The sequence below is a fragment of the Anopheles arabiensis genome, chromosome 2 (assembly GCF_016920715.1).
Source record: "Anopheles arabiensis isolate DONGOLA chromosome 2, AaraD3, whole genome shotgun sequence".
NCBI lineage: Eukaryota > Metazoa > Arthropoda > Insecta > Diptera > Culicidae > Anopheles > Anopheles arabiensis.
In genome coordinates this window covers 77,898,865-77,924,090 of record NC_053517.1, presented here as the reverse complement: position 1 = coordinate 77,924,090, position 25,226 = coordinate 77,898,865, and the positions used below count along the sequence as shown (strand labels likewise).

General features: G+C 47.6%; 4 protein-coding genes and 2 pseudogenes across 7 annotated transcripts; 5 read left to right on the top strand and 1 right to left on the bottom strand.

Annotated features, from left to right (window-relative positions):
- Nucleotides 1–122: 122 nt before the first annotated feature.
- Nucleotides 123–14,911, bottom strand: LOC120895569 (mediator of DNA damage checkpoint protein 1-like). Of its 2 annotated transcripts, XM_040299065.1 has the most exons (6): nucleotides 14,765–14,910; nucleotides 14,556–14,660; nucleotides 5,233–5,490; nucleotides 1,541–5,156; nucleotides 777–1,091; nucleotides 123–676 (listed from the first exon to the last, which is right to left on the bottom strand). In XM_040299065.1, exons 2-6 carry the CDS (start codon nucleotides 14,658–14,660, stop codon nucleotides 462–464), a joined length of 4,509 nt encoding a protein of 1,502 aa, XP_040154999.1. In that variant the 5' UTR covers nucleotides 14,765–14,910; the 3' UTR covers nucleotides 123–461. The 2 variants fall into 2 exon arrangements, with proteins under 2 accessions (XP_040154999.1, XP_040155006.1); XM_040299072.1 differs by lacking the exon at nucleotides 123–676 and having other exon boundaries at nucleotides 963–1,091; nucleotides 1,746–5,156; nucleotides 14,765–14,911.
- LOC120895592 lies at nucleotides 5,814–7,934 on the top strand (annotated as a pseudogene).
- LOC120895599 lies at nucleotides 8,275–10,224 on the top strand (annotated as a pseudogene).
- On the top strand, nucleotides 10,416–12,637 carry LOC120895583 (venom carboxylesterase-6-like). The gene is made up of 2 exons (XM_040299083.1): nucleotides 10,416–11,928; nucleotides 11,994–12,637. Exons 1-2 carry the CDS (start codon nucleotides 10,666–10,668, stop codon nucleotides 12,477–12,479), a joined length of 1,749 nt encoding a protein of 582 aa, XP_040155017.1. The 5' UTR covers nucleotides 10,416–10,665; the 3' UTR covers nucleotides 12,480–12,637.
- On the top strand, nucleotides 12,736–14,566 carry LOC120895609 (venom carboxylesterase-6-like). The gene is made up of 2 exons (XM_040299112.1): nucleotides 12,736–13,990; nucleotides 14,058–14,566. Exons 1-2 carry the CDS (start codon nucleotides 12,758–12,760, stop codon nucleotides 14,496–14,498), a joined length of 1,674 nt encoding a protein of 557 aa, XP_040155046.1. The 5' UTR covers nucleotides 12,736–12,757; the 3' UTR covers nucleotides 14,499–14,566.
- Nucleotides 14,912–16,450: 1,539 nt separating the features above from the next.
- On the top strand, nucleotides 16,451–24,801 carry LOC120908662 (nucleolar protein dao-5). 3 transcript variants are annotated; one of them, XM_040319886.1, is made up of 7 exons: nucleotides 16,451–16,630; nucleotides 17,406–18,065; nucleotides 20,428–20,736; nucleotides 20,875–22,926; nucleotides 23,032–23,211; nucleotides 23,591–24,184; nucleotides 24,277–24,392. In XM_040319886.1, exons 1-6 carry the CDS (start codon nucleotides 16,529–16,531, stop codon nucleotides 24,143–24,145), a joined length of 3,858 nt encoding a protein of 1,285 aa, XP_040175820.1. In that variant the 5' UTR covers nucleotides 16,451–16,528; the 3' UTR covers nucleotides 24,146–24,184; nucleotides 24,277–24,392. The 3 variants fall into 3 exon arrangements, with proteins under 3 accessions (XP_040175820.1, XP_040175819.1, XP_040175821.1); XM_040319885.1 differs by having other exon boundaries at nucleotides 20,428–22,926; XM_040319887.1 differs by lacking the exon at nucleotides 23,591–24,184 and having other exon boundaries at nucleotides 16,453–16,630; nucleotides 20,428–22,926; nucleotides 24,277–24,801.
- The last annotated feature ends 425 nt before the right edge of the window (nucleotides 24,802–25,226 follow it).

Genomic DNA, 25,226 nt, shown 5'->3' with positions numbered 1-25,226 from the left:
GAATACGGTTGAATGATAGAAGTACAGGTTGCCCCCAAGATACGCTGTTCAATGTGGACCGGCTAATGCATTTTATTCTCTCTGAATGAACAAGGTGATATAGGAACAAAACACTACATAAATTCGTTTCATAAAGACATTGATTTCACTGGCTCAGTTTAGCAATATATAACGCAAGATAATACATAATTGGAAGCTGTTTCCAGTTTTAAATAATATTACTCGCAACACCATCTACTAACATGTTGTTGCCGTGGGCCTCACTGAGGCTGGGTTCAATTATTGCAATGCTACGATGAAACAGACAAAACTTGGATACTAAAAATTAAGCTAAAAATTATGGACAAAAAACAAACAACCAAACCTAAGTATTCACATTCACATATTTACGAAAACAGCGATAGTTCAATCTTATGCATACATTTCATCGCTCTGTAAAATGGCAGTAGCTTTTCGACTCCCTACATTAGATGGTGTTTTTGGAAATTTTTCGAATGCTGCATTATCGAGAGCATGAAACCTTCCGCTGACACTATTTCGATGCCGGGCAACCGTTCCCTGTACCGTGCCCAGGACGCAGCGTCGGCAGGATCGGAGATGACGAACGCCTTACCTCCAGCAACTGATGGTTGGTTGCAATGTTTCGATGCTTTTGCCCCGGCGCACGTAAGTATTACTGCAATTGAGAGAATGTAATTTGGGGTAAGATCATTTATAGGGCCGTTTACGATTATCCAATTTGTAGTTTCAAACGTGTGCCGTCCAGTTACACTTACGAAACAGTTCCGAGGGTGGTGGTTTTGTGCTGGCTGTAACAAACACGGTATAATCTTCAAACAGCTTATGCTTCCGTGCCTTCAGCAGCGTATCGCGTAGACGAAATTTGTAGCGCTTTTCCGTATCCGGATCGGAAAGTATGTGATCCCATGGATTGATCTGCTCGTTCGCCTCGGAACGCTGCAACGCATCCAGGTACGACTGACCAACGATGGGGATGCCTTTGGCCACCGCGCACAGGAACTTGTACGTGCGAATGATTCGATCAGTCACCAGGATGGTTGCCAGCTCCGGTATGTCCACTATTTTACCCCCTGCAAATAGGAACGGTATTATCAATAAGGATTCACACCCACACATTGACACACACACACACACAATATCAATCCTTCCGGCTCATGCAGATGGAAGCGCGATATAGTAAGAAGCATGATGATGAAAGCAATCATAATTTAAAAAAATGATCACGAAAAGCAGCCCTTTCCCCGGTTTAAAGTGTGGCAAGCAATGTTAAATAATTTTGATGGCATTCTTGTACGTGTAGGTAATAATAATGGAACAAAAGTTAGCACTATCGATACAAGTTCTAGTTTTGGATTAAATACCAATGGTTAACTGACAGCTGAAGATTAGCAAATTAACAACTATAATAAAAATGAGCAAGCAATAATATAAAATAACGTGCAAATGGGTATTCATAATTAAGTGAAGAAAGTAAGCTACTGGCACGTGGAGTGCGCACTCCTGCGTGAGCTTTACATACCCGCACGGGCTATACACTTTCGATAGGGCTCGGGGCTCATTCTCGTGAATATTAGTCGCGGTCGGATGGATCGTCCCGCCACTGCTGAATCATCACTCGCCGTACTGCTAGTGACACTGACATTCCCCAACAGGCCATCACCACCACTTGACCCACCCGACGTAACACCGTGTCCCACAACCAAATCAGCAGCGATTTCCACTACCTTCTTCCTGGTGTCGCTCGCCGTACTTTGCAGACGGTCCCTTCTGCCCGCCTCCGGTGCAACCGTGGAGGAGGTGGACGAGGAACGCTGACGATGGCCAGATTTCGGTCGCTTCGATTCACTTATTCTAGCGATCGGTTCTTCCCGATCGGTAGATGTTTGGTCCTTGCGCTTGCGCGTGGTTCGGGTAGAGCGTGCATCAGTGGCAGCAGCCGCATCCTCCGCTTCCAACTGATAATCTACCGATTCTTCCAGCAGCTTCATTTTGTACGCTTTATGGCGAATGCGCTTCGAAACACGCACACGATCATCATCGGACGGTTTGGCACGTTCGGCAGACGCTCGAGTGTCCGATCTTTCTCCCAATTTTTCCGATTGGCGGGACTTTTTGTTGTCATCTTTGTGCTCCTTTTTGTCGGTAGTAGTAGTTCGTTTGGCTTTCTTGGCAATATCAGAATCCTTTTCTTTTTCCTCTTCCCTACGTCGGCTAGATGGTTTTTCCTTCAGTTCCTTCTCTTTCTCCGGTCTTCGTTCCCGGCGATCGTTCTCCAAAATAGTCGACAGTTTCTCCGATTTTTTGTGGCGGTCCTGTTTTTCCTCTTTTCTGTCGGTTGTTCTTTTGTATTTGGTTTCCCCTTCAACACCTTTGTCTTGTTCCATCTCGCTACGCCGGCTTGACGATTTTCTTTCCGCCGATTCAGCATCTTTTCCCTTTGCCTTCGCCTCTTTTTCTTCCTCTCTTTTGCCGGCCGTTCGGCTGGATTTCTTTTCCACCTCAGAAGACTTTGCCTTTTCCATTTCCCTACGTCGGCTCGATTTTCTTTCCAGCGGTTCTGCATCACGCAAAGCTGGTTTTTTATCCGAGCGATCGCCCCCTGCCTTTGATTCGCCTGTTTCCGATTGATCATCGTCCGATCGGATTTGTAACTGTCGAGCGGTGCGCTTCTCCTGCTTTTTCAACACCCCATCTACCCGCACCTTTTCCAGCTCTTTCTCCAACACCACGCTGACGTTCGTTTTCTTGAACACATTTCGCACACTCTCGTCCTCGCTGCTGCTGCTGCTGCTGTCGTTAAAGTGGTACGTTGGTTTGCTCTTGCTGGCGAGTGACGATGACGTCGCTATTCTATCCGACACGGAGCGAATGCATTCCACCTTCGGTAGGTACACCCCTGGATGTTCCGGTGTGAGAAATTCGGACATCTCCACAGAGTGACGCTTGCGGTGCAGCTTTGCTTTGGGCGTCGCTGCCGTTTCCGTTCTGGACAGCGGTACCTTAAACTTACTCTTCACCGGTAGCTCCCTTGCGGCTGTTGCAACGTTTACTGGTTTGCGGTTGAAAAGTGCACCGATCGGGATGGTATCGGACAGTCCAAACTCGTCATCCGTTCCAGAAGAGTCATCAGTAGTGCGATCTGCATCGGCGGTGCGATTTTCCTTGTTTGACGTTGACGGCGATACTTCCATAGCCTGCTGCTGCTGCTGTATGCTCAGCTTTCCCCGCTGCTGCTGCACTGTGGTACTGTTGATTTGTGGATTAAATTGCGAGACTTCGCCCTCCGGCAGTGTGACGTTCTCTGGGAGCAGTTGCGTGTCAAGATCGTACGCATTTTCGGCCGCTGCTTTCGGCATAGGTTGGGTACTCATGAAATATGGATTTTCACACGATTTCGAGATTCGGCGAGATTTTTTAATGTCCTCTAGCTTCACAAATAACTTTTTTTTCTTCTCCCACTTTTCTTTTCCCCCATAAGGCGAGAGGCTCAAAGGTTCCGTGTCCAAATTGTACGGATTGCGTGATGCTGAGGTGTTAACCTTTCGGACACAATCTCTATCCACAGCGGGAGTGTCTAGCATTGCTTTCGGTGGACTTAGTGGCTGTGTTAGCAGATCATCGTCATCTATTTGTATGGCCGACGTTGACGATGGCATGCGATCAATTATACCAGAGCGAAGCGCTGGTTCTGGCGGCGTTTCTGGCTGTGTTGGCAGGTCTGCATAGTCAATGTCGGGGGTGGGACTTTTAGCTGCTGCATTCTTCGACCTGCCTGCTAAGGATGGCTTTGCATTGCCGCCAAAGTTCAACGATTTAGCAGCCTTTTCTGCGGAGCGGCGAGTGCCATACGATGAACGGTTCGAGTTAGAGGCGAACTCCGGCGGTGTTTCAGGCTGTGTTGGCATGCTGGCGTAGTCAATCTCGGGCGATTGCTTGCTTTTGCTGCGAGCAGTTAAACTCATTGACTTCACAAACGATGGTTTCCTTTCTATTATCAGCGGTTGCGTCTGCAGATCGTACGGCTCCAGTTCCCGTTTCTGCTCCTTTTGGTTTGATGTTCTATTGTGTGATCCAGCAGAACCAGACTTGGCTGCAGGCAGTAGGTGTAGAGGCTGTGTCAACAGGTCATAAGCGTCCTCAACCCTGAACGGTTGGGTTTCCATTTCATAAATGTTTTCCACGTGCGAAACATTCGCCTCCTTCGCCGATTCGGTCGATACATCGTTCGGCTGTTTGAAGCAACCCTCTTGGTTGAGCGAAATTTCTTCATTTTCTGGTTCGTCAAAGCCCAACTTCGGCGTTTCCGCTGAACGGGTGGCTTCGGGACCATCCTTGAACTGTATGTCCGGCGTGACGGAGGACCGAGTTTCCACCGTTTTCAGGGGATCGTCATCGAAATTTAGATCCGGCGTAACGGATCTGTCATCAACTTTGTCAGGTACGCTACTGGCAATGGGCATAGTCACCGCCTTGTCACCGCCGGATTTAGCTGCCTTTTCCGATTCCTTTCTGCTCTCATTCCACACCATAGCACTCATGTCCATCGTTGTGTTGCGGTGCTCCTGGAACGATATTGAATCAACAGAACGCTCCGGCAGTATGGACGTTCTCGGCTCAACAACATCGTGCTTGTACGATTCATCGATGTTTTGCATCAAGTTCTGGGACTCCTGAACGTACTTATTGTTGAACATCACGTCATTGCTGTTGTCATCGTCATTGGCCGTCATTTGGAAATATTCCTCCTCGGCCGCAGTCCGCTCAACGGGCGCTTCCGTTGCGGCCGGAAGGATCGGTTCAATGATCTCGGACATGCGGTCCAGCTCATCTTCCGGTTGTTGCGTTTCCGGAATGAAAAACGAATCATCGTCATCGTCCAGTTCGTTTGGACCACCACCACCAACAGCGGGAACGGCCGTTTTATCCGGCACTTCGCATAATCTGCTTTCTTCTAGCTGTTGGGTCTCCGGTACCAGAAAACTACTCCGGCGCCCATCATCGATCGATAAGGATGATGCGGGTCTGTGCACAGTAGCCTTCGTTTCAATCACCGTTGATGATGATGGTTTGCCGGAAGTGCCTAAGATAACAGCAGTGGGGGAAATTTTTCGACTGCCTTGAAGCGGTTGTGTTTCCTAAAAAGGGATTTTTAAAAACACCTACGGTTAATAACACATATCGTGTTGGTACTCCCCACCATATGTAACCTACCTCGAGGCTGCAATCAATGATGTCCTCTTCATCTTCACCATGTAGAAATGAAGCGTCATCGTTTTTGCTTTCCTCGCTTTCAACGCCAACAAGCACGCTGCCAAGTTGCAATTTATTTTGTGAGGTGATTTCGATCCAACTTAGTGGTGCAATGGGTTTCTGATCAACAGTTACCCCGCGTTCCGAGCAAAGGTCCAGAATTTCCACTTTGTTTGAAGCTACATCGAAGCGAAGGCTGGCATGCTTGGGGCAAATACTCTGCAAAACAAAAATGGAAACAATGTAAATATATTAAATGTGTTGAATAAATGTATTGAATTAAACTGAAATCAAATTATTATAACTTATTATCTTCAAACTATTCAACTATATGCAGCCAACAACCCGAATTCTACGATAATTTAAAAAAATGTACTACCGTACCCATATAAACAGAGCGGCAATCCGCTAGCGTGCTTGAAGTGTTTGATTACGATCAAGTATAACAAATCATTACACATCAGCCGTTTGTTTGACAACCTATGCATAGTAAACAAATTACTTCAACTGAAATGTGCAATGAAAAGTGTAGTTTTATTCATTCCTCACTTGTAAAAGTGAAGCGCAAGCATTTAAAATACAAATCAATGTACTTTCTTTATTATGGAAGTTCAAATAGCATCATTTCGGTGGATTTGTTTGATAATTCTAGGTTTTTCCACTCCTTTTGTCGTTGGTCACGATAGTGCAATAGTTGTGAACATACAGAATGGACCAATTGCTGGTGAACGGCGTGGAGATTATTACGCATTTGAGGGTATTCCATACGCTAAGCCTCCGCTGGGTAACTTACGGTTCGCCTCCTCGGAGCTGAACAATGATCGGTGGACCGAACCACGGAGCACTACCAAGCCAGGATCAATCTGTCTACAGTGGGCTCATTTCAATAAGACCAAAGACAAGATAAAAGGTGCAGAAGATTGCCTGTTCCTAAACGTTTACACAACATCGATTGACCCAACCGTCCGACTGCCCACGATCGCGTTCATACACGGAGGCGCATTTATGTTTGGAGCCGGAAGCAAAAGTAAACCAGACCATATCATAAAACGACACATAGTTTTGGTCACCTTCAATTACCGTCTGGGCCACTCGGGTTTCTTAGCACCGAGGACGACGTCATTCCCGGGAACTTTGGACTCAAAGATCAGGTGATCGCTTTGCAGTGGATTAGGGAGAACATCGAATCGTTCGGTGGTGATCCCGAAACGGTTAGCATAGTTGGATATTCAGCAGGATCTGCCAGCGTACATCTCCATTACCTGTCTCCACTTTCGCGAGGATTGTTTACATCCGGCATTGGGCACAGCGGATCTGCACTTAACCCTTGGACAATGGCAGAAAAATCAACGGAAAAGGCAAAACAAATTGGCAGTGCACTTGGCTGTCCCATAAGAACATCACAAACGCTTCTGGAGTGTCTACGAAATGTTCCGGCAGAGGACATCGTACGACAAGTGTCCCAGTTTCTTGACTTTCTCTACAATCCCTTCTCGCCGTTTGGTGCGGTCGTTGAGAGGGAAGGATCGCTTAATCCACACCCTTTTTTAAAAGAAACCCCTCGATCATTAATGAGCAGCGGGAATGTGGCCAAAGCACCGCTCATACTATCGGTTACTCAAGCTGAAGGTCTTTACCCAGGAGCAGAGTTTATCAGCGACCATAAATACATTCAGGAAATAGATTCCAGATGGAATGAGCTTGTGCCAAGCATTCTGGACTATAAAACGGCAGTAGGCGATCTGAAGACACGTGATCATCTATCTGAAACGATTCGCAGTCGTTACTTCCAAGGCAACGATCGATTATCGTTGAGTAATTTCAATGTACTGATTCAAGTAAGTTCTCAAGTACTATACTACATTGAAATGTAGAGAAGAGATAACACAAGGAAGAGGATAAACTCTCGCTAGATCAACTCTCTTCTACATATTGGGAACATCTCATTTATATTGTACATTATATTATCGAGTTTCCTCGATTCGTATAATAATATATCTTATCAGGAAGAGATCCTAATGAAGCTTTTATAAAAAATGTTTTTTTTCTTCTTATTCTTCAAAAACAGATCATATCTAATCGACTCTATTTTGCCGGCGTTACGGAATCGATCAAACTAATGCAGCCCCACACCAAGGTGTATGTCTATGTGGATTATTTCAAAATCAAGTACGGTATCGGTGAGAAGCTATCCAAGGGCGCAGATACGACATACCTTGGAGTGTCCCACGGTGAGGATGTCGATCTGGTATTTCATAGCATTGCTCGAGAGCATTTACCATACACCAAGGAAGAGAGGATAGTGATCAATCGGTTCGTAGCCATGTACAAACAGTTCGCCAAAGGAGCTGCTCCTCGATTTGGGTCCCATACACTCCCTCTGCAGGATGATCGCGATAAGATTTCGTACTTGAAGCTGAACTATCCACAAAGTGTAGTTATTCGTGCCAGCGGGTTAAATGATGAAGAGTTTTGGAACAGTCTCGATTTTAACGATGCACCGTATGAAAGGATTTGCAATTCAAATCCAGTAATAGACGAATGATATCACTGTTGCTGTGTTAAGAACACGTCTAAGCATAACAGTGTCTTAGTGTAGTATTAAGACAACGTGATAATGCAATAAAAAAATGTTGAAAGATCGAAGATATGATCAATACCACAAAAAACAAATTAGTCTTTCGTCTCATCATTTTTAACTATGCATCGCGTTGCATATGCATTCCAGCATTACTAGCTAGCCATGAACGATTCTTCTCATCCCGGCTACTCACACCCGATCATTGTGCTTGGTACAACCCCACACCAATAACTTATCATGTTCGTACATCAACGGTCGGTTGTACTGTATTCCCACAGTTTCCCATGCCCATAGTCAATGGTTGCGATAAGGGAACGCAATCATCATGCTGCTGCTCTCCTTTCCGCGTCCAATCGTATTTATATTCAGAGCCTATACGGTGAGCCGTTAGCTAACTTAGCCGGCATGAGATAGTCGCTTGGCAGCTATTGACGAGTAAATAGCTGCAACGCATAGAAAACGAACTCTACACCTAGCGCAAAGTAGTGTCAACTTTCTCCATTACCCATGGGGACGAGCAGGTTATTAGCTGCACTGTGTTTGGCTATCGCCTACATTACTATCGAGGCGAGTACCACCGCTACAATAGTGCACCTCAAGAATGGACCAATAGCTGGTGAACGGCGTGGAGATTACTATGCATTCGAAGGCATTCCATACGCTAAGCCTCCGCTGGGTAAGTTACGGTTCGCCGCCTCGGAGCTGAACGATGATCGATGGAACGAACCACGAAACGCTACCGTGCGAGGACCGGTTTGCCTGCAGTGGAATCATCTCATCCCGGGCGATAATAAGCTGGAAGGAACAGAGGATAGTCTGTTCTTGAACGTGTACACCAGATCGATTGACCCAACGGCCCGACTGCCTACGATCGCGTTCATACACGGTGGGGCTTTAATGTTCGGTACGGGCAACTTCTACGAACCGGATCACATCATGCGTAGGCAGATGATTTTGGTCACTTTCAACTACCGTCTGGGGCCGCTCGGGTTTCTTAGTACCGAGGACGATGTCATTCCCGGGAACTTTGGGCTCAAGGATCAAGTGATCGCTTTGCAGTGGATTAGAGAGAACATTGAATCGTTCGGTGGTGATCCTGAAACGGTTAGCATAGTGGGATATTCAGCAGGATCTGCCAGCGTACATCTCCATTACCTGTCTCCACTTTCGAGAGGATTGTTCACATCCGGCATTGGACACAGCGGATCCGTCCTTAACCCTTGGGTAATGATGGAGCGATCAGTAGAAAAGGCCATTAGAATTGGTGCAGTGCTTGGTTGTCCCACTAGAAAAACGCAAGCTCTTTTGGATTGTCTGAGGAAACAGCCAGCAGAGAACATCGTACGACAAGTGCCCCAGTTTCTTGACTACCTTTACAATCCCTTCTCGCCGTTCGGTGCAGTCGTGGGAGAAGAAAGGACCACTTAATCCTCACCCCTTCCTGCAGGAAACGCCTCGATCTTTAATGAGCAGCGGAAACATTGCCAAAGTGCCGCTCATTCTATCAGTTACCGAAGCAGAAGGCCTGTACCCAGGTGCAGAGTTTATTAGCGATCCCAAATATCTCCAAGAAATTGATGCCCGATGGGACGAGCTAGTGCCAAGCATTCTCGATTACAAAACGTCTGTACCAGACCCCAAAGCACGGGATCGTCTATCGGAAGCGATTCGAAACCATTACTTTGGCCCCAACGAACGATTGTCGTTAGAAAATTTCAAGACACTGATACGAGTAAGTAGCACAAAAAAGTTAACTCAATTCTTTTTAAAATTTTCTACAATTAATATCCGTCCAATTGCAGATAATTTCAAATCGACTCTACTTCGCCGGTGTTACAGAGTCAGCAAAGCTCATGCATCCCTTCACTAATGTGTACGTGTATTACGATCTGTACAAAAGCAAGTTTGGCGTTGGGGAGGCTCTATCACATCGGGACGAACCGGGTCTGCTGGGAGTTGCACATGGCGATGATGTGTTGTTAATATTTCCCAGCGTCTTAAGAGAGGAAATACCATTCACTGAAGAGGAGATGCAGGTGGTCGATCGATTCGTCACCATGTACGAACACTTTGCCAAAGGCGATCAGCCACGGTTTGGAGCGTACGAATTGCCGTTGCAAGATTCGACGGATAAGTTGGTGTTTTTGGAGCTTAACTATCCGCAAAGTAAAACCGTGCGTGCCGAGGGTGTAAGTGATGAGCCGTACTGGAAAACGCTTGATTTTAACGACGGTCCTTATGCATCCCCGGCCCCCACGCATACAGAGCTGTAGAGTTTATTTCATAAGCCATCGTTCTCTGCGTTCAGTGTAAAAACGCTCCAGAATAAAATGTAATAAAAGTTTATGGACAAACAACAATTAGACGATGAATAGAGGGAGCGTCAGAATTAGAGAAAAGTGGGACGTTATCCTCTGCGTACCGTTGACCTGAAACCTTATGGCCTTTAATACCAGTTACCCACAACCAGGGTTATTTTAGCTTAATCTACCGGCAAACATACCTCGCACATATACCGATACGAACAGCATCTGCGAATCCGGACTCACACGAACGCTCGCAGATAAGATTAAAGCAATGTAGCGCTCCTACCTGCTGCACGCACGTCGTGTGTACTCAAAAAGTGACCAAAAGCAGAATGCAGGCACAAAAAGGAATGGACCGGCTACCTGAACGTCCAGTTTATATGTAGGCATCGAGCTACACGTTAGCACACAGTGGCATCATTACTGTGTTATTGCACAGGCAGAGCACGGCTTGATAAGATTACCTTGGTACATCCAACACATACACATCCAACATCAACGGAGCGGATGATGATGGTCCAGCATCGGAAATTCTACAGCTGGCAATTAGCACTGGCTGTGACCTTGTTTTGCGGGACGTTAGCCGCAGCCACCGAACAACCGCCGGTAGTGCACACCGAAAATGGCCCAATCGTTGGTGAGAAACGGGGAAATTACTATGCGTTCGAGGGTATTCCTTACGCGAAACCTCCCACCGGTGAACGACGCTTTGCTGCGCCCGAGCTAAACGATGAAAGGTGGAGCGAGCCCCGAAACGCGACCACCATTGGTCCGTACTGCCTGCAATGGAGCCACACCATCCCCGGAAAGGATAAGCTATTCGGTGCGGAAGACTGTCTGTACATGAACATTTACACTACCTCGCTGGACGGGGGTCAGCGGCAAACCGGTTTGTCGACGCTGTTTTACATCCACGGCGGTGCGTTCATGTTCGGCGGTGGTGGACTGTTCTCGCCCAACCATGTGCTGCGCAAGCCCAAGATCATGGTCACGTTCAACTACCGTCTCGGTCCGCTCGGGTTTCTCAGCACCGAGGACGACATTGTGCCGGGTAATTTCGGGCTCAAGGACCAGGTAGCGGCCCTCCAGTGGGTAAGAAAAAACATCCACCATTTTGGGGGCGATCCGGAACGGATCACGCTGGTTGGGTTTTCGGCCGGCGGTGCTAGCGTTCACCTCCACTACCTGTCGCCAATGTCGCGGGGACTGTTCCAGAACGGGATTGCCCACAGCGGTACCGCCCTCAATCCCTGGGTGATGGCTGAGGATTCGGCCCGCAAGGCGAAGCAAATAGCGCGCGGTGTCGGTTGCCCGGAGGACCGGCTGTCGAGCAGCCAGGCCATGGTGGAGTGTTTGCGCGACCGACCCGCGGAGGATATTGTGCGGCAGGTGCCGTTTCTGCTCGATTACCTTTACAATCCATTCTCCCCGCTCGGTGTGGTCGTGGAGAAGCAGAGCAAAGTGAACCGGCGACCGTTTCTGGCGGACCATCCGGCAGTTTTGTCGCGCAAGGGAAAGCTCACCAAAGTGCCACTGGTGCTGTCCGTTACGCAGGGGGAAGGTTTGTACCCCGGGGCGGAGTTTGTAAGCAACCTGGACTATCTTGCGGACATTGATGCGCGCTGGCACGATCTGCTGCCAAGCATTTTGGACTACAAAAGTGCTGTGCCGGATGATAAGAGGCGCGCCGAGCTATCGAACGCGATCAGCGAACACTACTTCGGGCACGATCGTAAACTATCGATTGATAATTTCCGGGACTTTGTGTCGGTAAGATCTTAAGAACCAAGCAAGCGAAAAACGGATAAAACCTTCTCCAAAACCTATTCTTGCAGATCCTTTCGAACCGTTTATTTTTTGCCGGCGTCACAAAAACGGCAAAACTTCTTCAGCCTCACATCCCCGTCTACTTCTACTATTTCAACTACAAAACGGTGTATGGCATCGGGGAGCTGATGTCGGGCACGGAGGACGTAAACTATGGCGTAGCGCACGGTGAAGACGTGCTGCTTAGCTTTCCCACCCGGATGCGCGACAATCATCCACTGACCAAAGGCGAGCTGCGTGTGGTTGCCAGCTTCGTCGACCTTTACGACACATTCTCCCAGGGACAGGAGCCCAAGTACGGCAACTATCTGCTTCCGGTGCAGAACATTTCCGGCCAGCTACGGTACATGGAGGTGAACGATGTAGCGTGTGACGGGTGCGCCACTGCCAAGACCGGGTACGGTGTAAGCGACGAACAGTTCTGGGACACGCTGGACTTTAACGATGAACCGCCGAGGAAAGTGGCGCAGCGTCCGGCCCACACGGAGCTGTGATCATCACCCTGCCTTAAGAAAGTGGCCATGACCGATCGCTCTCGCATTAGAAGATAACGCCCGAACGCGGTGCCACGGCGTGGCTTAAAGAGACAGCGAAATAAAGAGGATTGTCTTATCAAGCAAAAACACAAATACACACATACCATTACAGCACATGACGCGTGTGCTAGTTGTGATAATTTTCCATACCCTATTTAGACCCCAGATTTCTTGACCGCACATCAATTCTAACCGCAACCACAACCCTGCGATCATTAAGTGTCCGGCAAACGATCATGTGGCGCGTGTCGTACTGTGCGGTAGTACTAACCCTACTTTCCACCCTTCTCGGGCTCGCGTCCGCTTTTGTGGACGTGAAAGTGACGATTAAAAATGGCCCCATCATAGGCCAGCACCGGGGGGCACACTACGCCTTCGAAGGCATACCGTACGCGAAAGCACCGATCGGAAACAGACGGTTCGCTCCCTCCGAGCTGATCGACGAACGGTGGAATGAGCCGCGCAACACGTCCCAGGTGGGGCCAATCTGTCTGCAGTGGTCCCACCTCAAGCCGGGCGACGACAAACTGGACGGTGCCGAGGACTGCCTCTTTCTGAACGTGTACACGCCGAACCTTGCCCCGGACGTACCGATGCCGGCGATCGTCCATCTGCATGGTGGCGCCTTTATGTACGGTGGCGGTGGATACTTTCAGCCGGACTTTCTACTCAAGCGGCCACTGATACTGGTCACGGTGAACTATCGGCTCGGACCGCTCGGTTTCCTCAGCACGGAAGACGACGTGATCGCGGGCAACTACGGACTGAAAGATCAGGTGACGGCCCTGCAGTGGGTGCAGAAAAACATCAAATACTTTGGTGGTGATGCGTCGCGCGTTACGCTGTCGGGCTTTTCCGCCGGTTCGGCCAGTGTCCATTTGCACTACCTATCTCCACTGTCTCGCGGGCTGTTCCAGCGTGCCGTCGGTCACAGCGGGTCCGCCCTCAATCCGTGGGTTATGGTTGAACGGGCGGCGGAAAAAGCGAAACTTATCGCGGCCGGTGCTGGCTGTCCCGTGGATGCGAGCAGCAGCAGTAAGGAGCTGCTGCAATGCTTGCGCCAGCTGCCGGCAGAGGTGATAGTGCGCCAGGTGCCGAAATTGCAAGACTTCCTGTACAATCCCTACTCGCCGCTGGGCGTTGTGGTGGAGCAGCGCGGCAAATACAATCCCGCACCGTTCCTTACGGAACATCCGCGCGATCTGACGCGCTCGGGAAGGGTGGCAAAGGTTCCGCTGCTGCTTTCGGTCACCGAGGCGGAGGGTCTGTATCCGGCGGCGGAGTTTTTAAGCAACGCAAGCTACCTACGCCACATTAACGATCACTGGAACGAGGTGCTGCCCAGCATCCTGGACTACAAGTACGCGGTCCGTGATGGGCATCTCCGGGACGCACTGTCCCAGGTGATCAGGGAACGCTATCTGGGTGCGAACGAGCTGAACGAACGAGAGTTTCCTCAATTTGTGAGAGTAAGTTGCCCAGAAAGCACAGACTGGAAGAGAGCATTAGAATTAATCGCCTCCGCTTCCTTTACAGCTCGTGTCAAATCGGCTGTTCTTCGCTGGCGTCACGGAAATGGCAAAAATGATGCAACCACACGTTCCCGTCTACTTCTACCTCGACCAATACAAAGCAACGTACGGTCTGTCGGAAGCGCTTGCCGGATCGGACCAGTATGTAGGGGTGCCGCACGGCGAGGATATTTTGCTAATCTTCCCCAGCAGCCTGCGCGACGGCCATCCCTATACGGCGCAAGAGCTTAGCATGGCCTCTAAGTTTGTCGATCTGTACGAATCGTTTGCTTACGGACAGCAGCCGCGATTCGGCAAACTGTTGCTACCGGCACAGGAAGACCCGACCCGGCTAAGCTATCTGCAAGTGGACCACCCCAACAGTACCATCGTTACGGCCGACTTTATAAGCGACGAACCGTTCTGGGGCATTCTGGATTTTAATGACCGCACCACTATGCATTGAATTCCCTCTCATGGTCACAATTGCTAAAACATAATAAACAGAGAACAAGTTGCTTACCCCATCTTGCAGCAGAATTGTGTTGTAGCGTTCATTTTTATCCGAACCAATCACGGTGATTCCCGGGCGAATGGGATGCTTCGTCCCTCGGATATTTAAATGCATCTAGAAGAAAAACGGTCGTAAACGAAGTGGATTGCAGCAAGGTTGCAGATGATTGTGAAACGGAAGTGGATGCGGGTTCGCGACGTAACCGGAAGATTACTTACATCGGACACGGAAAGCACGACTCACTGGAAACACTTAAAGACTGAACAGTACAAGTAAAATAAATATTTTTTAACGCAACAATCGCGCCAGCCCATGGATAACAACACACGCACTGCACTGGATTGTTTTGCGTCGCTTGGATATTGTGACGTTTCCGTTCCCGCTGTTTTCGTTTGCGAACGTCAAGCAACGATTTACAGTGACCTACAATTCAGCAGCCGATCTGTGTGTCGAGGAATAATGTTGATAGTACCAAAAGAAATCTTCATGAAAAGACGGGCAGCATACAATCAGTGCGAAAATGTCTACAATTATTTCGAAATGTCTGCGTATGTACAAAAGAATTGAGATCATTCTAGCAAGATGGTAAATTGCATGGAAAATTGATTTCTATTGGTCTTAAGATAAATAACGTCAAGACATTGACATTGAAAAGTGTGTGTTTCATTTTAAATTTCTAGTAAAAATCTTTTTATTCTTACATATACATATATTACATTCTTTTTCGTGAGTTTGTGTGCAGTTTGTTTGTACAGTCACTACTTTTGTAAGTACAGTCTGTTCCCGAGTTACGCGGTTTCTGCGTTCCCAACAAATCCGCGTAACTCGAATATGCGCGTAAGTCGAATTTCACGTTTTTTGACTAAAATACTATTGATTATTCGGAGTTTTTTTTATTTAATTCAGTACTTTTATACACTTTATCATTTATTTTATACGATTCGTGCATAAAATTCTAATATTTCCGGCTTTTAAGCGGTTTCAATTTGTTAGCAAAAATGCAATTCATACCGAACTTGAAGCAAATTGTACTGAATTGACATTTGATCTGTCAAATTTAGAAAACCGCGTATCTCCGAATCGGCGTAAGTCGAGAACCGTGTAACTCGGGAACAGACTGTACATAAAAACAAACTTAAACTTTTGCAAAGATCTCGAACCAAATGTTCCAACGGAAAAGAAATTCAAATTGTTCTCAACACACACACCACAGTACACCAAATTCACCACTCGCACCCATTTGGCTGTCAAATGCCCAACGTGGTACACTGAGTGACCAGAAATACCGATTTATCTGTATTCCTACCGGTTTTTTATACATATGCCTACCGATTCACAGATGACCGCCCTAAAACTACCGATTTTTCATTTATCCTTCCGAAAATCACAGATATTTGATTTTTCAGTCGTTTAAGCTTAATAAGCACGTATGATAAAATCGTATCCGATGGAGCATTGCAGCGGCTCTAAGGTCGCGTGGAGGCCCGAGAAAAAGAACTTGCCACCATTGAGAAGAAAATGTGCATCTTAGTCCTTCTTTGGCTTAGAATTCCTTGTACAATTTTCAGATCAACACTTCAGAAAGACCTTCATTTGTGTAACCGCTGAACCAAATCTAATCCATATCCTAGGTAAAGGATGCATATTCTTTTGAAATGGAACTTTCATCTTGCGCATTAGTAACCCCTCCCCCCCATCCCGCTTAACACTTCTTTTGCTTCCACTTCTTTTAACTCGCGTTAAGTTTCGAGTTTTAACCTACCGAACACGAAAATTTTGATGCGCCTACCGAAAACTGCCAAAATAATCTGGCCACACTGGTGGTACATGACAGCTCGAGCACATGTTTTTCTTCGAACAAGAAATAGAAAAAAAATAAACAAGCGCTGTCAAGGTTCCGCATGCTCGGCCAAAATCAGCTCTCATTCCCTCAGCAGACATCTTGGAGTGAGGTGCTGCCAGTGTTTCTTCCTCCGTTCAAAATGGCTGCCCTCGCTGATTCTGTCCTCGATGCGCTGGTGTACGAGCATCTATCGAAAAAAGACAAAACTTTCGCGGCTGTGTTCCAGAAAAAGTTCCAGTCGGTAAGTAAATGTTGTTATTCAAAGTGTTCCCTAGTGCTTAGTGAGGTTAGTGATGGAGTTTTTTTCCTCAACAATGTGTTCGGCTGCCACCACCCGGCGCGCGGCTCCCACGTGTTTGTAGCAAGTGTGTGACGCAGTTGTATCAATTAGAGCGAAAAACACCGATTTCCTTCCATTTGTTCGATTTACTTCAATGAAATGTGCTGTGCTACTGATATTTAACCGGTTAAGTAGGGTTTCCTACTGGCAACTTGTTTAATTTAAGGCATTTTGAGGCGAAACCCATTCCCCCCGTAGCGCATGTTGTGTGTGTGTATTTGTGTATTAGACGCCTCGTGGTGGTCCGGCTGCCATGCGGTTCCGGGCATCCTGCTCCGCAAGCGCGTGTCTAGCCCACCCCTTGCCTGTATGGGCATTGGTATCGTGTACCGCATGGTGGCAAAGACCTTGAACGACGATGATGTAGTTTCGTTTGAGGTTTAATTATACGGAAAAAGCTTCCGGATTCTGGAGTAGTTTCAGGTGTTCTTGGAGGTTATGTTTTTCTCTCCATGGACTTAATAACACTCCGAGACTAAACCATCATTGGAATCGTGCCTTGTTTTGGGATTGACTATTGTCTCCATATTATCACCCGTTTTTGGCAACGATTTCAAACATATTTGTACCTGTGTGTATCTTCCGACGCGACAGCATAACCTTACAAATGTGACGACCCAAGACTAATGTTCTGTTCTCTCGTGTACCTTCTCCCCCACCCACTAATCTCGCACAGCCCGTACTGCCGAAGGGAGCGCCTAAGCTGGACGAAATCGTCAAACACTACCAGTCGACAAAAAAGAAGCTCGTGGTAAACAGTCAACAGAAAGCTGAGGAATCCGACTCGGACGAGGAGGAGGAAGATTCCGACGAGGAAGAGGATGAGGAAGAGACCCCTGCGCCAGTAAAAAAGCCGGCCACCAACGGCAAGGCAGCGGTTAACGGTAAGGCGGCTACAAATGGTGCTGCCGCCAAAAAGCCCCAGCCGGAGGAAGATGACGATGAGGAGGAAGACTCCGACGATGATGATGAGGAAGAGGACAGCGATGAGGAGGAGGAGGATGAGAAGCCGGCGGCCAAACCGGCAGCTAAGGCCACTCCGGCAAAGGTGACTCCGGTGGTAAAGAAACCTCAGCAGGAGGAAGAGTCGGATGATGAGGACGACGATGAGGATGAGGATGATTCGGACGAGGAGGAGGAGGCCGCACCGAAGCCACAGCAGCAAAAGCCCGCGGCACAGCAAGCTGGTCAGAAGCGCAAGGCACAAGAAGAGGAAGAGGAGGATGAGGACGACGATGATGATGATGACGATGAGGAGGAGGAGGAAGAAGAAACGCCCAAGCCAGTGTTGCAGAAAGCCAACAACGCCGCCAAGCATCAACAAAAGGACCAAAAGGTAGGCAAATCTTTCTTTTATGATTCTTTTTATGTTAGTTGAAAGTTTGTAAGTTGGATGGCAATATTCTTTTAATTCGTGTGTCGGATCATAGACCAGTAGTGCGATTGCTGCTTTCTTCGAACGTACGTATTTGTACCAACCGACAAATATTCATAGATTTTTTTTGTCACTGTTGTGCTCCTGTCTGGGAAGTGTAAATTTCAAGTACTACAACATTTAGTCAGTCGGTAACGTTGCTTTGAAAGTCAAATAACCGCACCTATTGAAGACACTTAAACACATATCGATGTATCTTCTCATGCTGTGTTGCCGTGCGAATAGGTCATTGCTTTGCCATTGGAGAATGATAGAAATAGAGAAAAATGCACTCACTTTTACCCACCTCTAAGAGTGTCAGAGTTTTTCAGCAACTCTGCTGCAGATGTTCAGTAATAGGACACAGTTTCTTTTAAAAGTTTGTTACGCTGTTATGTGTGTTCGTTAACGGGACCGAAGTGACCGTATTGAAACCTGCTAATCTTACCATCGACCTTTTTATCAGCCTGTTTGAATTGTACCTTCTACATGCTACATGCAGTTTTATTTACCTGAGGAGCGAGAGTGTGCGGAGTGTTAATATTTTCTCTATTTCTTCCTTCTTTATTTTCATTGGCCGCGATGATCGCTCTCTTTCTGATCTGATGGCGCATGCAGAATGACAATCGAAAGTCCTTTGGCGGCTTTGACAATCGCAACGGCAACAGCGGCGGTGGCTACAACAAGCAGCAGGGTGGTAACAACAACGACCAGTACGGGGAGAAGAAACCGTATGAATCCAAGCCCGGCGATTGGGAATGCGATGCTTGCGGCGCGAACAACTTCCGAACCCGCCGCAACTGTTTCAAATGCTCGCAGGAAAACCCGAACGAACCGGATACCTGGAGCTGCCCGAACTGCCAGTTCGATAACTTCCCGTCCCGCTGGAGCTGTTTCAAGTGTCAAACTGACAACCCGAACGGTGGCGGTGGTGGTCGTGGTGGTGGCCGTGGCGGAAACAGAAGGAGTTTTGGTGAAGGCGGTGGCCGAGGGGGCGGTGAAGGCGGTCGTGGTGGTCGTGGCGGTGGCGGTTTCCGCGGAGGTGCCGGTGGACGTGGAGGCGGCGGCTTTGGTGGCGGCCGTGGCGGCGGTGGCTTCCGTGGCGGTCGGGGCGGTCAGGGTGGTGGTGGTCGTGGAGGCCGGGGAAGCTTCAATGGCAATCGGAGTTTTGACGGAGCGCCGCCACCAAACAAAAAGATGACGTTTGGTGATGATTAATGCTACTAGCTTCTAATCATCTTCACAGAATAAGGAAAAACACAGATAGCTTATATTATTCGTTTTAAGTGAGGCAAACCTACGATTCAATGCAAATATCGTTATTTTTCGATATTTCTCAATTCACAGTTTTCTTTTTCAAACCTATATAGTTTCTAAGTATACAGAGGGCAGTTTTCACGAATGGCAGGAAGCGGAAGGGTATCATTTGTGTTGCATTTAAATCAGGATTAGGCAACGTTCAAAATCAAATCTAAACAGCTGAATGAGTGATCCTCTGTTCGATAGATGTAATTTATCGAGTGAACCTAGCATGGAAGGTATAATACGTGTATCGAGCAACAATACATAGTTTCACTGTCTAATATTAGAAACGACTAAAGGAAATGATACGAACTTAACCTAGGTGCTAGGACATGATTCGTGTGTTTGCCTTGATGTTGGCATTGTATTTTTCTTATTTTGTCGTACAAATAAACCATCGTCCCAATAACAAAACACACAAAACACGTTATTCTTATTTAATCAATTATACTTCAGCTTCCAAAAATGAATAATGGATGTTCTGAGCCCAATCTACACGATTGAGTATAGTATACTGCCATTTATTTACCCGGGAGTTAAAATTGTTTGCCGCGAAATGGAATAATTTTCTTTATTGATTACAAGCCCCAACTCTTTAAGCAAGTTATTGGGATTTAATAACATTTCAATTATTCAGGCTCCTACAAGTTCCAACCGAACTAATCATCTGTAGCAAAGATCTAAGCCTAATCGGATGCGTGGAATAACTATGAAATTGAGTTTAATCTTTTTTCGTTCAAAGAAACACGTCTTAAAACATCGCCAATGGTAAGATTCCATAAATCTGCTCAAGGGTTCCTCGCTTTTACGCAGCACTGTTTTCGTTCATAATATTTGCTACTGGTGATTAAAGAAAACGAAAGGCTTGAAGCTGTGTGAATTTCCAAATCCGACAAAATATTCCTGTGTCGACTAAATCGTTCAGAGATTCCATTATTCGAACAACAATTATAAAACAATCGTTTTTTTTTACTTTTTTCAGGCTAATGGAAAACCAATTACCAATGGTAAACCCACTGCGAATGGAAACGGAAAGAAAATGGACGAAAGTGACTCCAGCGAGGATGACAGTTCTGAGGAAGAAAGCAAACCAGCACCAAAACAGGCAGCGAAGACGCCGGTCAAAACCCCTGCAAAGGCAGCCACACCAGCTGCTGCTGCAAAGAAGGCGGCAGAGTCTTCGGACGATAGCTCTGAAGATAGTTCTGAGGAGGAATCCAAGCCGGCAGCAAAGAAGCCAACACAAGCGGCCACTCCAAAGGCAGCGGCTGCCGTTAAGACACCAGCCAAGGCAGCCACACCAGCTGCTGCTGTAAAGAAGGCGGCAGAATCCTCGGACGATAGCTCCGATGATAGCTCTGAGGAGGAATCCAAGCCGGCAGCAAAGAAGCCGACACAAGCAGCCGCTGCCGCTAAGACACCAGCCAAGGCAGCCACACCAGCTGCTGCTGTAAAGAAGGCGGCAGAATCCTCGGACGATAGCTCCGATGATAGCTCTGAGGAGGAATCCAAGTCGGCAGCAAAGAAGCCGACACAAGCAGCCGTTGCCGCTAAGACACCAGCCAAGACAGCCACACCAGCTGCTGCTGTAAAGAAGGCGGCAGAGTCCTCGGACGATAGCTCCGATGATAGCTCTGAGGAGGAATCCAAGCCGGCAGCAAAGAAGCCGACACAAGCAGCCGCTGCTGCTAAGACACCAGCCAAGGCAGCCACACCAGCTGCTGCGGCAAAGAAGGCGGCAGAGTCTTCGGACGATAGCTCTGACGATAGTTCTGAGGAGGATTCCAAGCCGGCAGCAAAGAAGCCTGCACAAGCAGCTGCTGCCGCTAAGACACCAGTGAAGGTAGCCACACCAGCTGCTGCTGCAAAGAAGGCGGCAGAATCCTCGGATGATAGCTCTGATGATAGCTCTGAAGAGGAATCCAAACCGGCAGCAAAGAAGCCAATACAAGCGGCCACTCCAAAAGCAGCGGCTGCTGCTAAGACACCAGCAAAGGCAGCCACACCAGCTGCTGCTGCAAAGAAGGCGGCAGAATCCTCGGAAGATAGCTCTGATGATAGCTCTGAGGAGGAATCCAAGCCAGCAGCAAAGAAGCCAGCACAGGCGGCTACACCAAAAGTAGTCACTGCTGCTAAGACTCCAGCGAAGGTAGCGACACCAGCTGCTGCGGCAAAGAAGACCGCAGAGTCATCGGACGATAGCTCTGACGATAGCTCTGACGAAGATTCCAAGCCAGCAGCAAAGAAGTCAACAGTTGCTGCCACTCCAAAAGCAGCGGCTGCTGCTAAGACACCAGCCAAGGCAGCCACACCAGCTGTTGCTGCAAAGAAGGCGGCAGAATCCTCGGACGATAGTTCTGACGATAGTTCTGAAGAGGAATGCAAGCCGGCAGCCAACAAATCAGCCGTCGCTGCTACTCCAAAAGCAGCGATGGTGAAGACACCAGCGAAGGCAGCTACTCCAGCTGCAGCGGCGAAGAAGGCAGCAGAGTCTTCAGACGATAGCTCTGACGATAGCTCTGAGGAGGAAGCAAAACCAGCGGCCAAGAAACCAGCTCTAGTTGCCACACCTAAAGCAGCAGCACCTGCAAAGGCTCCGGCTAAGGCGGCTACTCCAGCAGCAACTAAGAAGCAGCAGGAAGACTCCAGCAGTGAAGATTCTTCCTCTGAAGAAGAGACCACCAAGAAACCTGTTGTTGCTGCTGTAAAAACACCTGCCAAGGCAGCAGCCGCTGTTAAAACGCCAGCAAAGACGGCAACACCAGCTGCGGCGGCAAAGAAAGCAGCAGAGTCTTCGGACGATAGCTCGGACGATAGTTCGGAGGAAGAATCAACTACTAAGAAGCCAGCACAAGCGGCAACGTCGAAAGCAGCAGCTCCTGCTAACAAGACCCCAGCAAAGGCGCCCGCAACCGCAGCAGCAAAGAAGGCCGACTCGTCGGACGATAGCTCCGATGATAGCTCTGAGGAGGAATCAAAGCCAACAGCAGTGAAGAAGCCTGCCCAGGCAGCCACACCGAAAGCGGCAGCACCCGCTAAGAAACAGCAGGAGGAATCGAGCAGTGAAGAAGAATCTTCCGAGGAAGAAACAACAGTGAAAAAGGCAGCTGTAGCGCCGACGAATGGCGTTGCTGCTGCTAAAAGAAAAGCAGAATCGTCCGATGATTCAGACAGTTCGGAGGAGGAAAATGCAAAGCCGGCAGCAAAGAAGCCCGCTGTTGTAAGCACATCCACGCCGAAACCTGCTGCAAAACCAGCAAAGAAAGAATCATCGTCCTCAGATTCCGATTCAGACGATGAAGATGATGATGATGATAAACCGGCGGAAACGTCCCAACAGTCGGCGAGCCAGGCGGGACAGAAACGAAAGCTGGATAATCAACAGCAGGCCGCAGATCCGCCAGCGAAGAAACCGCCTAATCCTTACAGCAATTTTGTGAGGGCTAGCGACAATCACGACGAACAGAATAGCAAGCAGGAGGTAAGTTCTGTTAAACACCAGCTTTTATGCAGAGGTAGTAATGGAATCATTTTATTAACGTTCCTTTTAATTTCCCTTTTCAACTATGATGCCTCACCTTTCCAGTACGATACGCCGCCAAATAAGAAGACTTTTGCGAATCAAAATGGTAGCGCCAGCAGTGGTTTCGGCAGCGGACGCAAATCGCAAAGCGGCGGCAGCAAGGAGATCAATCGATTCCGACGCATCAAGCCAGAGGAAATAGAGATTGACGAGCGGCTGATGGATAATTCTTACGAAGCAAAGGTAAGTAATTGACCCATGCTGAGATGTAGTCAGTAGTAGCAAAAGCGTGCATCAAATGGAGGCATGGAATAATCATAATTTGCGATCGATCATCATTCCTTTGTGGCCGGATGTGCTTCAGTTGTAGATATGTTGGAGTTAGTGAATATTTAATTCGTTCTGCTTTTTTGATCGTACTACTGTACACGAGTGCGTGAAAAAATATGAAATATGATCATATTGTTCGATCGAAACCCCCCCACAAAGAGGCACGGAATGCGGGAAATTGTAGCTTATGATTTCTTCACGCTCTCCATTCCGTTGTCACGTGAAGTTCGCTGGCAGACAAGCGATCACTTAATGCGATTTTCCTCTCCTCACATCTATACTAACACAAAAGCCGGAAAGCATCAATCCGCCTAAAGTTGAGCAGAATGCTGAAACAAAACCTGCCGCCGACGACAAAAAGCCCAACGAGCGCCGGGGCCAGTGGAAGTGTACCGGGTGTTCCGCCATTAACTTTGCCGTTCGCCGAATATGTCCCAGCTGTAAGGTGGCTCGCACCACCTGGAAGTGCAAGGAATGTTACGAGCAGAACGAGGTGAAGGATCTTGAAAACGATAAGTGCAAAGTGTGCGACTCGGTCGCACCGTACGTTACGGCCCGCAACATGAACGAGCGGACGGGCAGGTGGACGTGCGCCTTGTGTAACGCGACCAACAAGGAAGAGTTTGATGTTTGCTTTTGTGCCAAACAATCGACCACCACTATTGAGTACGACGACGGCAGTGGGCCGAAGCGAATCAAAACGATCAAGTTTCCGATGATGCCGGGCGATTGGAACTGTCCGGACTGCCAGAAGCATAATTTTGCCAAAAAGCTTAAATGTGTGCTTTGCTTCGCGCTAAAGCCAACGGAACTGCTGCAGCAGAAGCAAAGGCAGGGCAAAAGATGAACGATGATCGCAAATTGTATATTTTCTCCTACCCTTTATGTATGTAGACGCTATATAAAGTTGTGTTAGGGATTTTGCTAACAGCATTTAATTTATATCTAATCAAACGCTGTTCTTTTTTTAATTTACAGCGCAATGCTGAAGGCGCATACGGTGAACGGGCGAACAGGATTTTAAAGTTCACGAAAGGCAAATCGTTCCGCCACGAGAAGACGAAAAAGAAGCGATCGGGATATCTCGGCGGTCTTATCGATAAATCAGTTAATTCTATCAAGTTCCAGGACTAGAAGGATGCTGCTACAGTGCGTTAGGAATGTTATTATAATATTGCAGTATGTAGTTACTCTTTTGTTAAGCTGATTCGCTTTTGTGAAGCATCGACTGCGCTGCAGAGTTCAAGGGAGAGTCGGTTTCTGTCCAATCGTATCTCGTTTAGTTTCGATCCTGTCCCGTCAACATTCGTTGTTTGTAAACGTTCATTTAGCGTTTAGTTTCAGGTCATTACCGTAAGCATATTGAGGATGTCAATATTTAATTGATATATTGTTCGCTATATTCGGATACACTAGTTCGTAAGCATCCATGTCAAGAGTAAATGTGTACGCCTTTTATTTCTATTAAATGGATATATATTTGCCTACACACTGATAACCACATGAATTTTATATTACGTCTATGGAATGTGAACCTTTATACTTGTGTCGTTATACAGCAGTGATTGCTGTATTGAACGATGAAAGTTTTGACAGAAATTACACGTTTCAAGTATTTCAAGACCTCTGAGAACAATTGTACTCATATAACAAAATAAAGTAACTAACCATATTTACACCGAGAACTATCTTTTGTTACTGGACAAAGGAATAAAACAAAAAAATGCTGGTTATTTTCCATGGTATGGAATTTATAGTTTCTAAAGCATCTTTTGTGAAAATAGACTTTCCGAAACACTTTCTACAGCGCTGCTGCCAGATTAATGGCAGGTTGTTCGTTTCAAGATCACTTGTAACGGCTGTGCACTTGTTAAGTTAAGTGCAATTGTTTGCCCTGTTAAGCACCATCGTAGGTATGTCTATGTGGA

Coding starts and splice junctions, on each gene's coding strand:
- LOC120895583 (XM_040299083.1), top strand. CDS start 10,666: ATGATGATGGTCCAGCATCGGAAATTCTACAGCTGGCAATTAGCACTG. Junction 11,929..11,993: donor ATTTCCGGGACTTTGTGTCG/GTAAGATCTTAA, acceptor CTATTCTTGCAG/ATCCTTTCGAACCGTTTATT.
- LOC120895569 (XM_040299065.1), bottom strand. CDS start 14,660: ATGCATTTAAATATCCGAGGGACGAAGCATCCCATTCGCCCGGGAATC. Junction 5,157..5,232: donor TCATTGATTGCAGCCTCGAG/GTAGGTTACATA, acceptor ATCCCTTTTTAG/GAAACACAACCGCTTCAAGG. Junction 677..776: donor ACCACCCTCGGAACTGTTTC/GTAAGTGTAACT, acceptor TCTCAATTGCAG/TAATACTTACGTGCGCCGGG.
- LOC120908662 (XM_040319885.1), top strand. CDS start 16,529: ATGGCTGCCCTCGCTGATTCTGTCCTCGATGCGCTGGTGTACGAGCAT. Junction 16,631..17,405: donor TCCAGAAAAAGTTCCAGTCG/GTAAGTAAATGT, acceptor AATCTCGCACAG/CCCGTACTGCCGAAGGGAGC. Junction 22,927..23,031: donor AACAGAATAGCAAGCAGGAG/GTAAGTTCTGTT, acceptor TCACCTTTCCAG/TACGATACGCCGCCAAATAA.
- LOC120895609 (XM_040299112.1), top strand. CDS start 12,758: ATGTGGCGCGTGTCGTACTGTGCGGTAGTACTAACCCTACTTTCCACC. Junction 13,991..14,057: donor AGTTTCCTCAATTTGTGAGA/GTAAGTTGCCCA, acceptor CTTCCTTTACAG/CTCGTGTCAAATCGGCTGTT.